Genomic DNA, 22,244 nt, shown 5'->3' with positions numbered 1-22,244 from the left:
GACAAATTTCGTTCCCAGTTCCCAACCCAAGTGATGCTGCTGCTGTGAAGCGCGGTGGTGCTGGCTGTGAGTGTTGAGATTACCAAAAAAATATTGAGTTTGTATCCGAGCGGGGGGCCGAGGGAGTAACCGTAATGACAAATGAAAGTGAAGGTTTTGTTTTGTTTCCTACGGCGCCGCCGCCGCCTACTGTGAGGTGTGATTTAGAAACAATGCCGAAGAAGTGTTGTGATGGATTGGACTAAGAGATAAATGATGCTTCGGGTAGGAACTGTAGGATTTGAGATGAAACAGACGACGCTGGCATTGGATCGAGGTGAAACTTTGATGGACTAGTCCGATTTGAAATGGGAAATTCAGATCTAACAACAATAGACGAGTTTTGTGTTTTTTTTTTCTGACGAATTTTTGGGCATTAACGTACCTCGAAGTTAGAAGGGTTCAGACCGATTTTTTTCATTTCCTGGGCATCTTAAATTGATATTCATTATGATGGGTTAGAAGAGTCCGGTAGATCTTGCTAGTTTAAAAAATAAAAAATTAAAAACTAGAAATTTAAAAAAATGCGAAATGCAAAATTTAAAATTAAAACTTGACAAAAAGTAATGAAAAACGAAAAATGAATGAAGAATGAAGAATAAAAAATGGGAAATGAAAATTGAAGCACGAAAATTTAGAAATGGAAAAAGATAAATGTAAAACAAATGATGAAAAATGAAAAATAAAAAATCGAAATATAAAAATTAGGAGTTAAAAAATTCAGAAGTTGATGAAGTAGAAATTCAGTAAAAACCTAATAAATTAATGAGTTCAAATATAAAAAACGAATTTCGGAAATTATTGTATTTGAAAAACAAAAATACGCAGTATGGAAAAATAAGTAATTTAAAAAATAAATTAAACAAAAAAGTCAAGAATCAAAAAAATTAAAAATCAAAATTAATGAAGAAAATCAAAAACTAAAAATCCAGTTAAAAATAGTCTATAATGAAATACAATAAAATACAAGCGAAAAATTAAAAAAAATAATTAGGAAAATAAAAAACAAAAATATTTTAAAAGTTTTGTTTAGAAATTTAAAATTTTTTAATCAATCTTCAAATTTTTTTAAATTTCTGAATTTTTGATTTTAAAAGTTATAAAAATATAGAAATTTTGAAAAAATGAGAATCTTAAAAAAATGTTAAATCTATGGATACAAAAATTTAAAGTAATAATTTATAAAAAAGAAAATGGATAAGAAAATTCAATAATTAGAAAAAATAAGGCTTAAAAATATTAAGTTATAAAATAAACGAATTAAACATGAAAGCAATAACTAAACAGAAAATTATAAAAACTAGGAATTACGAAATTTAAGTATAAAAATAGTTGAACAAAATTAAAAAAAATCAAGTTTACGAAAATATAGTTAGAAAATTAGGAAGTCAGAAATTGAGAAATTAAAAATAATTACTGAAAATTTAATAAAAAATATGGATAGATTAAAAAATTAAAGATTGAAAGATCAGAAAATTCGAATGCAAAGAAATTGAAAAATAGGGGGTCAAAGAATTGAAAAAAATTAATCAGTTTAATTAAAAACATGGGAAGCGCGAAATCAATAAAAAAATATAGAAAATAAAAAGCATCCCAAAAATTTAAAAATTAAAGAATTCAAAAGTGAAAAATAATAAACAAAATAAAAATAATAATTTGAGACCAAAAATTCAGTGTGGAAGTTAGAAGACCGAAAATCAAATTTCAAGCATCAGAATTCCGAAATCAAAAATCCAAAATTAAAAATCAAGGATTTTCAATCAAAAATCGAGAGCCAAGAATCAAAAATTTAATTTCTGAAATCTGCTGAAAATCTAAAATCTGAAATCTAAAATCTAAGATCTAATATCTAAAATTTTTAATCTTAAATCTAAAATCGAGAATCTAAAGTCTAAAATATAAAATCTAAAAAAAATTAAAAATAGAATTTCAAAAGCCAAAATAAACATAAAACATAAAACATAAAACATAAAACATAAAACATAAAACATAAAACATAAAACATAAAACATAAAACATAAAACATAAAACATAAAACATAAAACATAAAACATAAAACATAAAACATAAAACATAAAACATAAAACATAAAACATAAAACATAAAACATAAAACATAAAACATAAAACATAAAACATAAAACATAAAACATAAAACATAAAACATAAAACATAAAACATAAAACATAAAACATAAAACATAAAACATAAAACATAAAACATAAAACATAAAACATAAAACATAAAACATAAAACATAAAACATAAAACATAAAACATAAAACATAAAACATAAAACATAAAACATAAAACATAAAACATAAAACATAAAACATAAAACATAAAACATAAAACATAAAACATAAAACATAAAACATAAAACATAAAACATAAAACATAAAACATAAAACATAAAACATAAAACATAAAACATAAAACATAAAACATAAAACATAAAACATAAAACATAAAACATAAAACATAAAACATAAAACATAAAACATAAAACATAAAACATAAAACATAAAACATAAAACATAAAACATAAAACATAAAACATAAAACATAAAACATAAAACATAAAACATAAAACATAAAACATAAAACATAAAACATAAAACATAAAACATAAAACATAAAACATAAAACATAAAACATAAAACATAAAACATAAAACATAAAACATAAAACATAAAACATAAAACATAAAACATAAAACATAAAACATAAAACATAAAACATAAAACATAAAACATAAAACATAAAACATAAAACATAAAACATAAAACATTTGAATTTAAAAATTTGAAAAATTTCTAAATTTGTAATGCTTAAAATTTGAGTATTGGACTATTGAAAAATTGGAAATTTGAAAATTTGGAAAATTGGAAAATTTGAAAATCGAAAAATTGGTAGAGTGGAAAATTAAAAAATCGGAAGATTTGAAAATTTGAAGAATGAAAAATTGGAAGATCGGAAAATTGCAAAATTGGAGCATTGAAAAATTGAAACATTGAAAAACGGGAAAACTGAGAATTGAAAATAGAAAATCTAAAATTGGAAAATAGAAAATCCGAAATCGAAAATTGAAAATTCGAATATTCAAAAACTCGAAAAATCAAGAATTTCAAAATTTGGAAATTTGAAAATTGGGAATTTGAATATTTGAAGATTTAAAAATTCGAGAATTCAAAAATTTGAAAATTCGAGAATTCAACATTTGAAGAATTCTAAAATTTAGAAATTCAAAAATACGGAAATTCAAAAATTTGAAATTTCAAAAATTCGAAAATTCAACAATTCAAAAATTCTAAAATTCGATTATTCGATAAATTAATTCAAATTTGAAGATTTAAAAATTTGAGAATTCGAAAATTGGAAGAACCAAAAAAAATGAATATTTGAGCGTTGAAGAATCGTCGTAGATAATTTAGTATTTTTTGATGGTTCAACATGTGTTAGTAGTTGGATAAAAATTTGTGAATGCAGATGAGTCCACTGTATTATTTTAAATGTCGTGGGTGGGTTTTTGGTAATCCAACGCAGAGTTTCCTGTAGTGTGCAGATTGTTTGCAGTACTGACAAGTGGGAGACTGATTGTCATAAGTTCACAGGGTGGTTTGAGCACAGGTTGAGTCAGGTCACATGGTCACGAAGTAAGGATAAGTTCCTCCACTTAACATCTCTAATGAACTAGCGAATAGTGCTATCGCGTGTACGCGGAGACAGATCATGTAGTCGTACCTCGATTGCGTTATCTTCATAATACACGGGGATGTTGACTCTAACATTGTCACACTCAACCTAGCGCTGCATGTTGTTTTGGGAAGCAAACTGTTCAGCTAAGCGGTTACTTTTGAATCCTTATCAGTACAATATCACGTACATGGTGAAACTGAAAGAACATCAATTCCGCTTGAGACACATTTTATGTTTCAGCAAGCACTCCATTTGTTGTATCGGTGGTCTAATTTTGGAACCTCGAAAATCCACAACGGCAGTGTAATGGCGCCACATAGAAATCTCCTCTCTATCCAAGGTCAACTCGATCAATACAGTCCTCACTGTTGGAATGCAAATAGCGGTGATTGACTTCTACAGTACAAAGCAACGGTAATGGTATATATCTCCGGTTTGCTATTCGTGACCGATGTCTTTTCTGGATGGAAGCACTGATTTTTCTTTATTTTATATTTTCTATTCTTGAGTTTGATTTTCTGTGCTTCGTATTCTACTCGTCAGTAATTGACACCAACTTGGGACCGATTCAATGTTAAGTTTTTATTCCAATTCTTTGATTTTCAAACAAACAAAATCTCCAATTCTATGAATTCTCCATAAATTCCACAATTTGGTTCCAACACCTAATCCAACTATTTCAAATATTTTCCATTGAAAATAGAAGTAAAATTATGAAGCAATCAATCTCAATAAGCTTAGATTTTCCCAGCATGAGTACACGTTTGTTCGTGACAACCGAACACAGTCTATGTATTGGAAATTGACGCTAGCAAAAAGACCACCGCTTGCTGTGCTGTTATGCCAGCAGTAGGTCACTTGGATCAACGATATTTTCCGCTTCCAATGAATGAAAATAAAAGAAAAATCAGGTACCCGAGGAGGTGAAGAACTTACAGATGGTAATCTGTCGTTTCTTTCATCATGACAGCCTCAGTAAATTGGGAAGAAAACAGGTGTGGTGCCCTCTTGGAGTTTTGTGGCGCAAATTGGGTACCTACCTGATACAGGTTCAATTACCTACGCCAACCCGAAAGCTGAATGATGGCTATCTAGGACGGTAATTGTAGATTTTTTAAGACGTTCTTTTTTCTAGTCTACCATGCTAAATTGTCTTTCAACATAAATAGTTTACGTAATAGTACCATAAATTTCACGACTGTTGGTATTTTTTGAGAAGTTTAAAACTTGTTTCACGGTCATTGTCATGACAATTGCTAAATGCAGATTTATTTCTTCTAGCTGACGCTTCGGTGGTGAAATGTACCAAGTGACAAATTTTCGTGAACAAAAAAGACAATTTTACGCTTATTAGATATGTAATAATGGAAATAACTGAAACCAATAATCAAGTGATTAGTTGTCGAAGGACCAATATAGATGGGGTTGGCACATCGTTGTTAGCATGTCATTTGCCTACGATAGCGATAGAGAAGCGAGCCGTAATGTGCGCAACAAATAAAAAGCACCCTTCAAAAATTAAGAATCAATCGAAGCAACCCATTCAAAACTACTCGGCAGCGGCCACCGACGACCAATCATCATTTCGTGTCCGTCGTTTGATGGTCGCCTGATGGTTTGTTGGCCTTTCGCGAAAAATATTGATTGCTCTACGAATGCCGAACCCTTGCCCAAGTGGGTACTCTGTGAGTGACCTTGTATTGCCAGCTGGTTCGGCAAATTTGCGGTAGGGAAAGTACGCGAAAAGAAAATTTGCACCTCAGACGGATAGTAGAAGGTAAACAAAGACCGCAAAAATCATTTCACTGTCTGAGGTGAATCCTGTTATAAGGTACGTAAAAAACAGTGTTTGAAATGGATTACAGTTTTATCACTTCAAATCCTCTTTGTTATGTTATGAAGTGCTCGCTCGATGCCACATTTGCAAATCATACAAACGATTCAATCTAACGTATGGGGTTATCCCAAATAGGAGGTATTTAACCACCGTAATCTACTGAATATTTTAATAGCAAACATTTCAACTCCTGAAAGGTGCACATTCAAAGGCCCTCTTTTCGATTAAAGGGTAACCAAAAAACCCTACTTGATAAATTGACTTTCGTAAGTTCAAAATCGAGCCACTTCAGTTTCTCCTCGACTGGAAGTCAAAAGAGCGTAAACACACACAAACATCGAACTGACCGAACTTGGTGGAAGCCCGGCATTTATGGACCTTAGTGGCCGCTAAGCCACTCTCTAATGCAATGCGGTTATTTAAAACGGTTTGGTGGAGAATGGATTGAACCTCTGAGTACTATAATTTAGCCGTCGAACTGACTGGTCGTAAATGATCGTTACAGAAGTGTGGTTAAAGGGACTTTCGGTTTTCGGTTAAAGTCTGAAAAATGATGGGTTTTTCTGTAATGAAAAACCCTTCACTGTTTTCATCTTTCTATGGGCGTTTCTTGGAAATACATAACTTTTTTGTGGCAAATTTAGAGTAAAAATAGGGTTGATTAGTGTAGACAGTTTCAATCACTTTTCACAAGGGCATTTTTAAACTTTTTTTGGTTATTACGAAGGTTTACCTTCATAACGGCCGAAACATTTTTTTAATGTGGCAAATTGTATTTCAAAAATAACCTTATTGGTTCTGTGTCAGTCTAAGGCGGTACAGTGAAAAATGCACTTCCAGAGACCTCAAGAAGCACCGAAGTTACTTTTGAAGGCTCCCAACTAGGAGGTACCAGATGTGATAAAAAACTGAATATTTGCCACATCCACGGTTTGCTTGCCAAACAAGAATTTTTATTACGAATTTCGACATCTTCACTGCGACACACGTATAATGTACTAGCTAATACCCATCGCGCGTTGCTGCGACTTTGAACGAAATAGGAGGAAAACACAATTTGTTCCGAAGCGCCATCTGGCGGGCCGATAATCCCCAACAAATAGCACACAAACACGCTCCATAACAAATACCTACTATATATAAATTTTGACGGTAATTGGTGAAGCCGTTTGGATGACCATTAATCATATACATACAAACATTGACTTTATATATATATATATATATATATATATATATATATATATATATATATATATATATATATATATATATATATATATATATATATATATATATATATATATATATATATATATATATATATATATATATATATATATATATATATATATATATATATATATATATATATATATATATATATATATATATATATATATATATATATATATATATATATATATATATATATATATATATATATATATATATATATATATATATATATATATATATATATATATATATATATATATATATATATAGATGGTCCAGAAGAAAAAATCATCAATTCGCTTTTTGACGCCTTTGCTGCTGCAACACGAGTGCAGTTTCCTCGTTGGTTTGACAGATCCGTCAATATGGGGCGGCGGCCGCCTGAGAGACAATCAGAGAAGTGAAGTCAAAAATAGAGATGCCGCGTGTACGTTTCAATCATTCGTTGCTCGCCTGCTAAACGAGCAACATCATGATTATAACGTCCGGACGGTACACTTAGTACAGGTTAAACACTCGTTTCTTCGCTTCGTGTAACGCTTATCGTGCGGGCGATTTGAAACGAACAAATATGGAAATGATATTTTTCGAGTCATGCACACACGATGATTTGGAAAGTGGGTAGGTAGGGTGAGTTTTTGGACTGAGCTCAACACACGGCAGGGTGCGACATGTGGGTAATGCTTTTGATTTAGCATCGAGAAAAAATCTTTATTTTAATGCTTGTGTGTGCGTTGGGCTGATAATTCTCATGTCAAAATTGCTTTTGGGTTTGTAGGTAGGGTCTATTTTGGCCCTATTAGGGAGAGTGCAGTACTAATTCCTCGGCCTACAATCGATGGAATGCGTATAAATTGGCATCAGCATCTTTGCATCGTTCCTAGGAACCCATCTAACCAATAAAATGGCCTGAAAATGGTGCTATACTTATGTTTGAGTGCGACGAAAACTCAAATTTGTGGGGGTGGGGGGGGGGGGGTGGTCAGGCAATGAACCTTTAGGCACATACGTTTCATATTTCGGATGTACATTGATGCTCCTTTATCACTAAAGCATCTGATAACATTCTTCTGTAGGTATTTCTGAAGCACGGGTGGACTCAACAGGTTTTGTGTTTACTTAAAGGCGGAAGTTAGCTGAAGATTGAGGTGGGTAAGGTGATTGAGTTATTTTAGAATATTTAATGTTCGTTCAATACGTTCAATGTTATCCCGAGGAGACTCAGACATCTCCTGCTACATTTTCGGGTTCGACATTGTTTATGCTTCCTCGGATGATACTTTCGCCTTGGTCTCGATAAGTGATTTTTCAGCATTCTCATCTCGCGATTCCCGTCACTAGTTGCTTTGTCCTAGCGCGGACTTTGTTCTTGCCTTTAATGATCTCGTAGAGCGCTTCTATTTTCTTTTTGAGATCTGTCGTGTTAAATCTCCCAACTTGCAGTGAATATAAAAATAGCCACACGGTTATACACGTTAACATACAAACGCTCGGATCCTTCGCGATCATCCACGCACCCCCCCTTAGGCCCACGATCTAGTAAATGTGAAAACACCCCTGTGATTCAGCGAATGCTTTAGCACTTATAAATTTATAAACGAGGTCTCAAACGCGAACATATAACCCCCGTACACTTAATATCACAATCAGAATCTGTGGGCCGCGCTTGACCCTAACAAGTGTTTTAGGCTGTGACATTTTCCATCTCATCTGCAATGGTAGTGACTGGCCTTTCGAGAATCCAGCTCTACTGCTCCAGTTGGACCAGCCTACAAAAAGAAGAATCCGGACCTTGTAAGGATTTCTAAGCAATTGACTATAAAACATAAAAAAATCACTGTTTCTGTGGGCGTTTTTCTTTGGAAATGCATAACTTTTTTGTGGCAAATTTAGAGTAAAGGTAGAGTCGATTAGTGTAGAGAGTTTCCATCACCTTTCACAAGGGCCTTTTTTAAACTTTTTTGGGTTATTACGAAGGTTTACCTTCATGACGGACGAAACATTTTTTAATGTGGCGAAGTATACTTCAAAAATAACATTATTGGTTCTGTGTCAGTCTAAGATGCGTGAAAGATGCGAAATCCGACTGAAACAGTATCGAGACTTCTAGAGACCTCAAGAAGCGCCGATATTGCTTTTGGAGGGTCCCATGTAAGTTTTCCGTTAATGGTCTCAGATGTGATAAGGAACTGAATATTTGCCACATCTGCGGTTTGCTTTAAATAAATCAAATTGAATTATTAAATACATACGTAGAAACCTATTAGTTGTCGTTTTGTAATAATTGTAGTTTTTAGTACTAGTGTACAATTGTTATGTGTTAGTCGTATGTCTATCTGTGTATGTATTCGTCTGAGTATTTGTGACAGTTGGGTCAAGGAATGGATGCAGTAACATGTGTTTTTATCTTCTATTTCATTGGTCTGTTTCTTTTGTACTTCTATTATCCTGCTTATTCGTTACTCGTGTGTATCAAAATAGTATCAATCAATTTTGTACACTTCTAATCAATCTCTTTGCATCTTTTTTCTTTATTGGGCATGTTATGATTCCTTTTATTATTATTTCTATACTATACTCTATCTAAACGAATATACTTACAAACGTGCTAACGCTCGTGGCCTTCGCGATAGCACAAACCTGGTAACAAACGCGACCATGCAATTGCAATAATCTACACATACTTACGCCTGCGATTTCGCCAACATTAAGACTTCCCGCTGGTTAAGTAGACATTGTAGCATCTATAAACTTACAAACGCGCAAGCATTAACTCACCACTCGCCGCGATCATGAAACGGTCGCGTCCAGAAGTCTAACCTCGGGGTCCCGCACTTAGGATGAACATAAAATCATTCATTAGACTAAATTTCAAAAAATATTTGTCTTATCCCACGAGATCAACACGTTAAAGGACATCCGAGCGACAGAAAATTGGACACTGCATGACTATTGAACCAGTTCAAACGTCAATCCAGCATTTTGATTAAAGTTTGGAAGGCACCGAACCTTAGCCAACCAACCAGAAAACCTTGTATGGCGAGCGATCTGTGGATGGGGAAATCTATTAATTTCTACCTCATATCTGAGTCTGTAAATGGACAAATCCACATGGAAGCGCCCAAAAGTGAGGTCTTACGAAGACTCGACGCTTTTTGGTCGGATTTGGCAAGTTTCATTCTGCCTGGTCAGTCTGTTTTACATTCCTACAATTGAAACAAATTGTACCGATTATATTGATAGATTCGAGTAATTTTTTGTCGCTTTAAAAGCAATTTTAAGCAAACTTTGCGCGATAACTAAGATATTGAACACTTCTTGTATCGAATAGTGAGCAAGGAAGGTCAGATTACACCGTACCGTATGAAAATACTATAGCGTAGGTGATAAGTCCGTTTCACTGTACGCAGCTTACCTCAGTTCGAACTCGCACCACCGCATATAGTGTGCTAGACCGTTTGTCACCATCGGTTAGATCGGTCAGAAAACCAAATAACCTTTCAAGATGTACTCAGTTCATCTTGCGTTTTTGACGATATTTGGGCATCGGCAGCGACCCGTGCTTGTGGAAATCTGAAATCGTCTTTGTTCTCCGTATATTTTGAACCCATTAGACAACACCTTCAATGGCGACATGATCAGGAACTCTAGTGATTTGGAAAATTTCACTTGATTTTAGCATCTGATCCGTACATCAAACATTAAGTATCAGGTACACGGTCCGCGCGCGATCATCCAAGAACACACGCGAAAGGCACACGGTTATAAAATAGAATTCATACACGCGAAGTTACTTACACGTTAGCACATGCGACATACAAACGCACACGCGATTGAAAACGCTAACGTACAAATGTTCGAGCCCTTCGCGATGATACACGCGATCGCGAAGTCTATGCGTCCGCACATATCTGAACAGTACAATGAATATCTTATTCAAAATCACGGCCCGCTGCAATTGGTCTAAAGCAGTGTTTTAGTGGGCGCCATTGGCTGTCTCGTCTGCAATTGTAGTATGTGATTCTGACGGGGAGCTTTTCCGAGAACCTACAACTCTACAGCTCCAGTAGGACAACTCTCGAAAAAAAAATTTAAAATAAAAGAAATCGATCTTTAATTTTTGCATATTTTACAAAAAAATATGATCAAGAAAGGACTTTTGCTTGGTTCGCCTCTTGTTGTTGCGATGTAATTTGTATTGTGTTGTAAGAAGTACAAGTTATACGCATATGTACGTGCATCCAATAAAACTCCCACTGACCGCCATTACTTCTATGCACACCTATTTATGTATATCAATAAATTCCTTTTTTATCGAAAAATTCAAACATTTTTAGCCCAGGAGATGAAAGGTAATAGCTCTATCATACATCCAACGGCCCATTTCAAGAATGCCTAGTTTTACACGTACAATCTAAAAACGCCTTCATGTATATTAGGCGCCGCAAAAATACGTTCATGTAACAATTTGATGGGCGTAATATATTGACACTTCTAGAATGAAAAAAAAACATTTTGGATTCTGATATGCATTTAAATAAAGCAAAATATTTCAACTAATTCTATGTATGCGTCAAACAATAACATAAAACGATCTCACTAACATCCGGCTCCTAATTGATTCGGCGAATATTATCGTTACAGTTGAATACTGGAAAATCTAACCAACCACAATCGTTTTTTCTTTTGCTCAGTGCTACTAATAATTATACGAAAAATTCGCACTACTTCCGACGTGATTCAATTGTTTAGAACGCGCCAAAAAAATTTATCTCGTTTATGAAATAAGTGAGAATAAGTCATAAAATAAGACAGAATGAGTATGCCATTTTGTTGCACACATAAAATTTTTGTTCGAAAGTTGAACTTAAGAAGAAAGCCAATATAAACACCAAAGAGGCGTTAAACTGTGCTTCGACCAAAGGTACCAGAAGCGCACGTTGCGGCCCTGCCAGTCACAACGACGACAATGACACAATTTTGTCCCGTCCTGTGCGGCGATCCATTTAAAATCTTCACTCACTGGAGAAATGTGTCCTTGAAACAGTTAATCTGCTCACGCATGAACAACTCGAACCAGTGGCAGCACTGTCGATCTCAACTATCAGAGCGGACATGTAGACGTGGTACTGCTTCGTAAAAGACTTCTCGCCAATAATGTCATTTGCTTGCTTTCGACAGGCTATCACTATTCTGAGCTTCTCTGGACGAACGTTCGAGATAGCTGTGACGGCTGAATATTTCTGCGTCAGCTCGTTCGAAATCGTTAGAATACTTACCGGAGTATCATTGATGCGAAAAAAGATTAGATATGGTTCGACCGATTTCAATGATTTTAAACGGAAGTCGAAGTCATGTTCCATCTCAGCATCAGCTGGGTCTTTTTCAGAAGAATTCAAACTTGCGGAATACGAAAGAAGAGACTACAATTACAGGAGATAGAAACAATTTAAAGATTTTCGTAGCAAATAGACCAAAGAATGTTGTGAAAACCTTTTGGCAGCAATAGATCATATAAGCATCTTTGTTTCACTCTCAGGTGTGAAAAGATTGGTGGGTAACGTCAGGGACATAACCGGAATGACGACACTATGTGGGTGAAATTTATCTCTTCAGAATAAACAGCTTATTGCGAACTATATATCGGGGTTGACAAATAGATGACGAACGTGCTGAATACAGCTTTGAAACCTAAGATAGCGACTACTGGGTAAGCAAAATGGAAAAAAAAAGTTGTCTATAATCCCTGCAATAGACGGATCGATATCTGACGCCATTTGAAAATCCAAAATTTCTGTTGCGTGAAAGTTACCATTTTAGATCATAAATTGGCGTCAAGCTTCGATTTCCATCATCTACTTGTCAATTCTTTACTAAAAATATCCACCTAGTTAAGGTTATCGAGAATTTTTCTCAACAAGAAGTGGAAGTTTTATCTGTGATTCTTGTCGCCATCGCTGCATCATTCTTGAGATGTTGCTGATTCAAATCTAGACACTCATCGCAATCAGAGTTTCCAGAATGCGAATCACTGTTTGGGTTGAGTAAGATATTATCGATCATTTTAATGTTTTTTATGAAGAACAGCTCATGCTGTAAAGAAGAAAAGAAAGGATTTGAAGAAAAATATTGTTATATTGACTGTTCAATAGAGTTTGGAGTCATAAAATCTCTCTATTCGTTAAATTGGCTGGTGCATTTGTCTGTGGAGTAGGGTATTGCCACTATTAGTCACGCGGTAAAAAAATCCTTTCTATTTTCGTGACATTTCCTATCATGATAGTCGTTCTTCAATTCACTTTATTTGTCAGCGTTGTTCGTTGGTCTACAACTCGAATCCGCAACTAAACAAGCTCTCTCATAGAAAGTTCGAGCATCATTATGCGTATGTTGGTTTATGGTTCCATTTTTGCTGTTGCGTGACAAGTGCATATCGCTTGCCAAACTAGTTATGTTTTTTAAATCTCTAAAAGTTTTTTATTTTCAAACTAGAATCGTTTTATCGCCAAGGTTTGAATTGAATTTTTAACCGATTTTCAAACTGAGTTATTACCCAATTTCAAATTAAGCGACATCTCCATTTCACTATTCCGTCCAATTGAGGTTACAAATATTCCAAATTAGTGACAGCTCATTATTTCAAGCCAGAATAATTTTTCCTTGTGCTATCTCAGAATCAGATCTCAGAATGGTGTGGGTTACAAATGGGCTAATTTATGTTTCCTGATTCCACAAAAAATTCACACTCTTCTATCCACAGCTGTGAATCGCTTGCCAAGCAAGTTTTTTTAAAGTCAGTCTGTAAATTTAGAGCGAACCTACTGTGGCACGAATTGAAATACACTATCAAACTTAATTTCATTGATAAAAGTGACTCAATACTGAAAATACTCATGCCAAGAGTGGAGTGCTAATTCCATCGTAGCAACCCAGCATGATTCACGCGAAGTACCTGCTGCTGTACCGGTTAGGTCGGATCTCAACCGAACAAAATACCTATAACCTGTTCACTGTTAACGGTGAGAAACAAATCGTGAACGGGTGGAAAATAGCACCCATGATTTGTACTCTGTTGTCAGACCGCCTGAAACTGGGATTTGCTCTCATGCTCTACTGTACCTCCACTGCTCGCGAAAGACACCCATGATTAATTTGGACGGCTTCGATTGAATATAGGCTAGAGGTGCGCCTTTCTCCCCTCCAGCAGCTGGGTTTGACAGTTTATGCTGCAGTAGAACGACGCGATCTGTAATTTTCTTCCAAACTCCCGCCCTGGTCCCCCATCTTCGACCGACCGCGGTTGCCTGCAAAATTGTTCAGCGTGACGGTGTGGCGCAGTATGCCATGGGAAAAGATCACCATGCCGACCACCCGCCCGCTAGGCAAACGCGTCGCTCGAGAGAGCGAGAGGGAGTGGTTCTGCAAGTGCATCGATTCGGCTTTGCTGGTGTCCTTCTATGCGCTTAGCTTATAGAGACAGCTTATAGGTTAGGTTAGGTTAGGGTTTCGTTTGTAAACGAAACGTGCTATATTATTATGGTTATTACTTTTTTTTTTATTTGTCCCGATTGTTGTTGGTGACAGTCGCTGCCGGGAACTGTTTTGCCGACAAGTGCATAGTTCAGGCGAATATTTATGACAACTACTGTAACGCCCTCCCTCGTTTGTCGGCTCGGTAAATTCTTACGTCGTTTAGGTTTTCGATGGCTGGGTGTGACCTTATTCCTACGTTGGTTGGAGAATTTACGTCATTTTTTCAACAACAAAGGATTAGCTTTAACTAATTAAAGATGGCTTCAAAGTTGAAAGCAAGCAATTTCATATATCGATATCGATTATTTAACTCGAGTTCAAGTTTATTGCCAACATCCGACGGCCAAATCCATAAAGTTTCACGTCGTCAATAATCATAAACGCTCAAAAAATGAATGCCGCGCGGAATTTTAATTACAAAATTAGCCAATCAAAATCAACAACTGTCTAAATGTAGCCGTGGAATATTCGAAAGGAAACGCCAACAATTGCTGTTGCCATATAGTAATTGATTAGCGTACTGTAGGTCGACTTCCACTTCGCAAAACGATCAATCAATTCCCGTGGTTTCACAGCAGCACATCACCGAAAAAAAACAAACTCGTACACCGTCACCCAAACCCCTAATCCACAACCCACTCTATCAGGTGTTCAGTAAAACAATTTACGTCGCCGTGGTTACCCGTCCGAAGCAACCAAGCCGCCATCCTTCAATGTCACACCACCCATTCGAATGGTGGTGATATTGATAGTTTTACCGCCGTCGACATGTCAGCCGCCGCTTCAGTGCTATCATCATCATTGTCATCATCTTCATAATGACCACCGCCACCAACTCGGTCATCATTACCGCAACCAAAGTTACCAAAAACCACCGGCAACCGCTGGTGAACCGATTCGGGTGCATCGCATTTTCTCGACGGCGGCTACCCAGACAGATTCGCGCCGACCGATTCAGCGGGAAAGTTCAAACGTTGTTCCGCCTTCGCGAACGGATCGTAACAATAACAATAGCAATAACAAATCCGATTATCAGCGACAGTGTAAACGCTCAGCAAATCATAGAAACAACAACTACAGCAGTCGAAATGGATCGAGGGCGGCTACTAACGCCAGCACTAATCCAAGCAACCTTCGGTACACCTCACGAGTAATTATTTCCGATGACTTTTCACAGGTGGACATCCGATCGGACGATAACGAGGTGGAGGCGGTCAATCGGGAAGGTGAGTACGATTCTAGGTTAGATTTTTCTGTTTTTTTATATCGAAAGGCCTTTCCTGTTAGAAGTTTTTTATCCAAAATTTTTTAATTTAATATTTTTGAGTGATTTTGATGAAAAATTTAAACGTTTCCACGTGATTGATTTCTTATAGTTTCTCATTCTGTTCCTGGCGACTTTTTACGCCTAAATGCTGATAATTGTCCTCCATGTGTTGAACCGAAAGCTTTTTTTGCTCGATGTCGCACTGCACATAGGAGGATTTGAACAAGAAAAAGTGGCCAAAATTCTGTTGTCAGATTTGTACTACTGAATTTTTGTTGTCTGTTTTTTAAATCGGTTAATCCGTAACCAATTGACAAGTTTGTGTATACGTAAAACAGGCTTTTCTCATTTAAAATAATAAAATCGTCCAAAAAGAATAAAATTTTAAGGGCAAGGTAAAACTCATTTTTAAAACGGCATTTTCAATATTGTTTTTACTATAAAGAGAGTGCTGATATATTCATTCTATTTCCATGCAACATTTGACGTTATTCCCAGAATTTGCATTGCAATATATTGAAAATTGAGCGAATAACAGTTTTGAAATTTTGCGCAGTACTCCTTCACATAATTCCCAAGGTAACAACGGTAGATTTGTCGTACCAATGCACGACATTCCCAGAGAACATGCTTTGATGTTCCACTTTCAGAGCCACAGACGCGACATTTATCGCGCGTAAGTTTACCAATCATTTAATGGTACATAGCTTTTTTTTTAATAAAAACGCTTTTAATTCACCTAACAGTGTGATGAGAAATTTCTTATAACTCTTTCCACTCTCTTCGGGCATTATATCGATCAAATTAGCGTGGGACAAATCAAAAGTAAAGCCCCAAAATTAACATAGGCGGACAATAGACTTATTACTAAAGCTTTGTGAATAAAATATTCAATTTTTTCATTCAATGCATTATTAATGGAATATATTTATGTTGTGTAAGCCCAAAAATAATAAAAAATAAAAATATTGCGTATATTTGAAGTATATATCCTTAATAGCGCTTATTAAAATTTTCATGGCGATCGGAGAACTAGAATTGAAATTGCAACCCTTGATAACACGCTACCTCAATGCGATTATTTCGATTCCGACTTTTTCCAAAAGTGACCTCGCAGTGACCAACATATTTCGGATACCGTTGGACTCACAATAGCTAGTGATTGAACAAAGAATTTTGATTTGCATCATTACTGCTAATCCCAATGCCAAAAAACCAGCCTAAAGCTATCAATAGATGCTTTTTTAGGGAAAATCGTCATCATTACTGAGTGTACTGAAAACTTTAGCAGCTTTTTTTTTCTCGAAACCACATTTTTTGCGGTAGCCGGTAATATAACTCGAGCAAACGATTTTCTATCGTTCTGAAATTTTCACAGTGTAGTCAAAATTGCTTTTTCTCGTTTTTATAGTTACTACGTCCAGCAAAACATCTTGGTTTTATCTGCGTCTTATTATAATATCGTAAATTCGTTTAGATTTTCACCGCATAGGTGGCACTGCAAAGTTAACTTTTCATTTCGCATCCTAGAGGTTTGGCGTCTTCGGCAAAGTTTTAAAAGGTTCAGAACTACGACAAGTTGTTGAAGATAGTTAAGCTGTATGTCTTCAACTAACAAAGTTATGGCGATAATTATAAAATCACAAAATGTCTAGGATGCGAAATAAAAAGTCAACATTGCAGCACCACCTAAGCGGTGAAAATCCAAACCAATTTACATTATCATAATAAGACGCAGATAAAACCAAGATTATTTGCTTAGCTATTAAAAAAATCCACTCCTACATCGCTAGAGGTTTTATTTTGCTAATATTCATTCCTGCCCCATTGTGCAGTGACGTGCGCAGGATTTTTGGTGTCGATTTATGTCATTTTCAGCGTTTTTCTATTAAAAATATGCCATTTCGTGGGGAATTTAAATATCTTAAAAATCCTACGTACGTCGCTTTCTACCTTTCTAATCGAAAAAACTTTTGTTTTTGGCTCTAGGCGAAATATTACGGGAGACTGAGTGGCTGACTAACTGAGCGCAATCCTATCTCTGCGATCGCTGCGCATTCATGAGCATAGAAACACGTTGTCAGGCACATCCAATACGCCCAACTGGGTCTCGCAAGGCAGTCGTGTTGGCCCTCTAATTTTTATATTATTTATCAACGATATCTGAAACCGCGTGAAGTCTAAAAATCAGATGATCTCAAAATCTGCATACTTCAAAAATAGTGCTCGTTTAACGGAATGGAAGTCAGTGTTAACAGATGAAAAGCGCTAAGTTTCGGGTGCTTGCTTGCTCGAGCACGTTTTGAATTTTTTCCCAAAACCTCTATAATGTTTTCCGAACAGACGATAAATTCTGATCAGGTACGTACTGCCGTTGTTTGTTGATTTAACTGATGTCGTATAAACTACGTTTTCCAAATTATGCTTACTTTAAACCTGTTCCAATTTGTTTTTTTTTTCTAAAAAACGTGTGCGGATCGATAAATCTGTACCTTTTAAAGTTCTGTACTTGTGGCTCACATCAATGTATATGGCACAGATGAGTAACTGGGGTCGAATCCTGGCCAATTTTTTTATTGCTGCTATTGCTGTTATTATGCCTTAATATGAACTAAAAATAGACAATGACTAGTTTTTGGAACAATTTGGCATCTATCCTATCAGTGCAGAGGTCAATTTTCTGTATCCTTTCGAAAACATTTAATTTCGAGATGACCTTTGTGAGTATATTTGTTTTGCCAGTTACATAAACAGTTGATTGGTGGTGAACGATCAATTTTAATCTTGGCTCGTACCTACAATCTAGTCTCCGATTTATTTTAATTGAACAGAAATTACTTCCTAAAATAGTTTTCCACCTACTTGTACCGAACACTGCCCTTGTATGCAAAAGTGGCGTAAACGCCATTGAGTATATTTGTCAGGAAATCAAGTTTTGTCTTGCATGGTACGGTTTAAAGCATGCGTCACTTTGTTTTTCGCGTTTTAAAAGTCATTTATTATTTTTATTTGAAGTCGCCTGCACTGAAAGATGGTGCGAATTTTCGTAGCGAATTTAAAAATACGAAACAGTGAAATTTGACCAAAGTGGCTTTTGCATACAAGGGCAGTACATCATTTTGGTGTATCTCAAATTAGTAAAAAATCAATATCTTCAAAGCGCTTGAAATTTGTGGAACGGACAAGATCGGAAGAGTTTGAATGTTTTTAGGAAAGCCGGAATCTTGTTTTATAATATTGCTTTAGCAACTTTGCCGGATCTTGCCGCAAACCTTAACTTTTTTATCGTTCAAATTTGGAATAAAATCTTAAACAAATGGTATTTTTAAAGCTTTCGCTTATTTTTTAACCTGATGTTATACAAATTGTTGTGTTCAACTACGTTTCTTATAACATTGTCTTATTTAATACAGTCATCATCGAGATTTCTGGATATTCAATAAGCCCTTAGAAAATCCGAGAGGTGGCGTTCATAGTGTCGGTAAAGATTTTTTGTTATTAGCACTATCGATAGAAAAGCTGTCAAAATTTCAAAATTTCTATCGCCGATTAAAGTCCACAACATTTGTTTATTTATAACAATGGAAAAAAGCGAGTTCAGGGCTGTCACCAAACATCTCCTTTGGAAAGGCTTAAGCCTGGAATAAATCAGAGCCAAGTTGGATGCAGTTAATGGCCCATCCGCACCTATGTTTGCGACGGTTTACTATTGGGTGAATGAATTTAAACGTGGTCGTTCAGCCACAAAAGATGAACATCGTTGAGGACGCCTAGGTGAGGTGCCTACTCCTGAAATCATCCATAAAATCCACGATCTGATTTTGAGCGATCGGCGAATCAAAGTGCAGGAATTAGTTGAGGCCACAGGCATATTACAAGATACAGTCGCTTCAATTCTACATGAATAATAGCCTGTGAAAAAAATACAGCAAGATGGGTGCCGCGGTTTGCTCTCGGAGGAGAATAACCTCAATCGTGTAGGGGTTATGTTCACGCTCTTCCATCGCAATCCTACCGATTTGCTTCGTCGATATGTCACTGTGGATGAAACCTGGATTCCAAGGCGGAAGTCATTGCTCAAAGGGATAAGTATTTGGCAGAACTTCCAAAATCCCTTTTTTGGACGGGATAAATTTTTTGGGGGAGCTGAAAGGTTGGGAGAAAAAAGAAAATTTCCAAAAAAGTGTTTCCATTTTTTCCTAAGGACTTATTGAACGACTCTCGTATAATGAAAAATTATTAACAACCCCTTAAATATCACCATTTTGCATCCATGAAAAAAGTCTTTAGCAATTTGCGACAGCTTCCTTATTTTTCCACGTTGTGCAGTATGCTTTTAGGTATGTAAAAAAAATAAATATAAAATAAAAAACTACAAGGGGCAGCCCTATGGGGTTGCACGAACTATAGACGTAGGACTATACTACTTAATGTAAAATATTTATTTTCTTAGTACTTAGTGTGTGGGAAAAACACCAGGACCGGTGAAGAAAAATCAAATTTTAGACAATATAATCACATCTCATGTTTAGTACAAGCTTTCTAGTTGCTCTCAAACAGATACTAAAAGTTCAAACACCCATGGATAACCCCAAGTTTGTAGATGTGTTTCGATGCCACAGGATTGTAAAATGGTTAATATTACGTCATGAAAATTCAATTCTTACGTCACAATTTTTTTTTGCCTGAAAAATGCCCTGTGTGTATGCAAAGCTCATGATTTGTTGGGATATTAGCATTGATCGGAAAATGCTTTCGAACGCTGCGCATTGCATACATACAGGACATTTTGCAGGTCACCAGAAGCTGTTCATTTTACCACCGCCACATGTTCATTTTACCCACTCGCTATAAACATGTCTCATTTTTGGACATGTTTAGAAATCAAAAATCATGTTTGAAAAAATGTGTTTATGACGAAGTATTTTTACCAAATATGTACAAAACATGTCTAACAAGAAACATATAAGGTGATCGTAATATCTCATTCACTTATTAGTTAGAAAATAATGACTGCTTATACAACGTTCACACTACGAGTTAAAACGTGTTTTAACGCTATCTTGATGACATTTTTTCTTGTTGCTAATTATTATAACATGTTTTAACTCTGTAGTGTGAACATGGTATTAACGTGTTCATTTTACCGCCAGTTCCCCTACCTAACAACACATTCGCCCCAAACATTGAACCCAAGCGCACAATGCAAAATGAGTCAACGCTGATGATGATGATGGGTAGAGCGAAAGAGACAACTAGTACCACCACGACACTATTAGCGCGTTTCACCAAAATTCCACGCGGCCTTTCCCGATTGAAAGGAACGGCCGCGCTTAGCCCATATGTCATAATATCATGATTTTGCATAGCGAAGGGCTGAATGATTTTGTTCCAAAAAACAGCCCTGCGTTATGCAACACTTTGTGCAGTTGATTATACCAGTTGCAAGTGGAGCCAAATTCACCAAGTTCCGTAAAATTCCTTTTAAATTACAGAATTGATAAAATTGCTGAGATGAGCTAAACTAATTAATCAAATTCTGTTTTGAAAACTGTCCTTGCGTTTAAACCAAAATGGGAAGCTTATTACTACCACTACATTACTTAATTTCAAGCGCAAAGTTAAACCAAAAATTTACTGGCAACATTACAGCGGAATTTAGGAAGCAGTTGGAGCGGTCGCCGATCTGCTTCGCCAGCCGTTCAACAGGGAACTGAGCGTATCGGGCCAAGTCCGTTCTTTAAATAGTCGATGATGACGTCATTCATAGAAGCGTTGCGCGCTAGGTACACCAATCCGTCGTACAGGGCTTGGGAAGCGCTATCTTCTGTGCGTTAATGCGCGATATTTTGACAAGGTTGTATATAATTAAATTTTTTAATGCTAAGATATCAAAAATCTTTGGGTTTATCTATTGGAATCTATTCTTAGAAATATTTCGGGGCGATTTGGGTAAAAAATTTGAAAATTTATCGTAAGATGGCTGAATTATATGCGTTTAAAATTGGACCACTTTTCGTTACATACCATTTTTGTAGAATTTGCAGAGTGCATCCCCATATCGAAAACAAAGACGTAGTCCTACGTCAAAATCTTTTTTAATCCACCTAGAAGTGCAATTGTGCCTTTCTCAATCATGAACACGAGAATTTTTGCGTTGTTTATATTCATTAAAATCTTTCAAATGTATATATTACATTTTTATTATACACTACATGACAACTATATACAAGAAAAGAAATCATTATTCGAGTTCTAAAATTTTGTAAACGAAAAAGCAGCTACGGTAATATTAAATTGAAAAGAAGGTGCAAAATTGGCAAAGTCCCAAAAAGTCGATTTTTATGAATAAAACTTTTTTCGAGATAACACAAAATCTCGACGTTTCATGTATTTTAAAGATGTTTGGCATCAAAAATACGAATTCGATTTCTGAAATTTCATGGGGTCACCCCCTTTGAAAAAAATTTGAATTCCGGCTTTTATGGGTATTTCATATGTGACCGAACGGTTCAGTCTATATTTCCGGAAAAATATAAGCGACCCGAACGGAATTTTATAGACATCTGTGGGGATAATATAGCTATCATTTGGGACGTAGTTTGTGAAAATCGCTCCAACCATTTCCGAGA

General features: G+C 35.6%; 1 protein-coding gene across 3 annotated transcripts in view; it reads left to right on the top strand.

Annotated features, from left to right (window-relative positions):
• The window catches only part of LOC131689633 (uncharacterized), a 197,564-nt gene that overhangs the window by 78,265 nt on the left and 97,055 nt on the right, over positions 1–22,244 (top strand). For 2 of the 3 annotated variants that reach the window (XM_058974867.1, XM_058974876.1), the window contains exon 2: positions 14,993–15,571. In XM_058974867.1, coding sequence (XP_058830850.1) covers positions 15,079–15,571 — 493 coding nt within the window. In that variant the 5' untranslated portion in view covers positions 14,993–15,078. The remainder of the gene's footprint in view (positions 1–14,992; positions 15,572–22,244) is intronic. The other variant, XM_058974884.1, reaches the window with a different exon arrangement.

The sequence above is a fragment of the Topomyia yanbarensis genome, chromosome 1, assembly GCF_030247195.1.
Source record: "Topomyia yanbarensis strain Yona2022 chromosome 1, ASM3024719v1, whole genome shotgun sequence".
Classification (NCBI taxonomy): domain Eukaryota; kingdom Metazoa; phylum Arthropoda; class Insecta; order Diptera; family Culicidae; genus Topomyia; species Topomyia yanbarensis.
The sequence above is the reverse complement of the archived record's forward strand: the minus strand, read 5'-3'. Positions and strand labels throughout refer to the sequence as shown.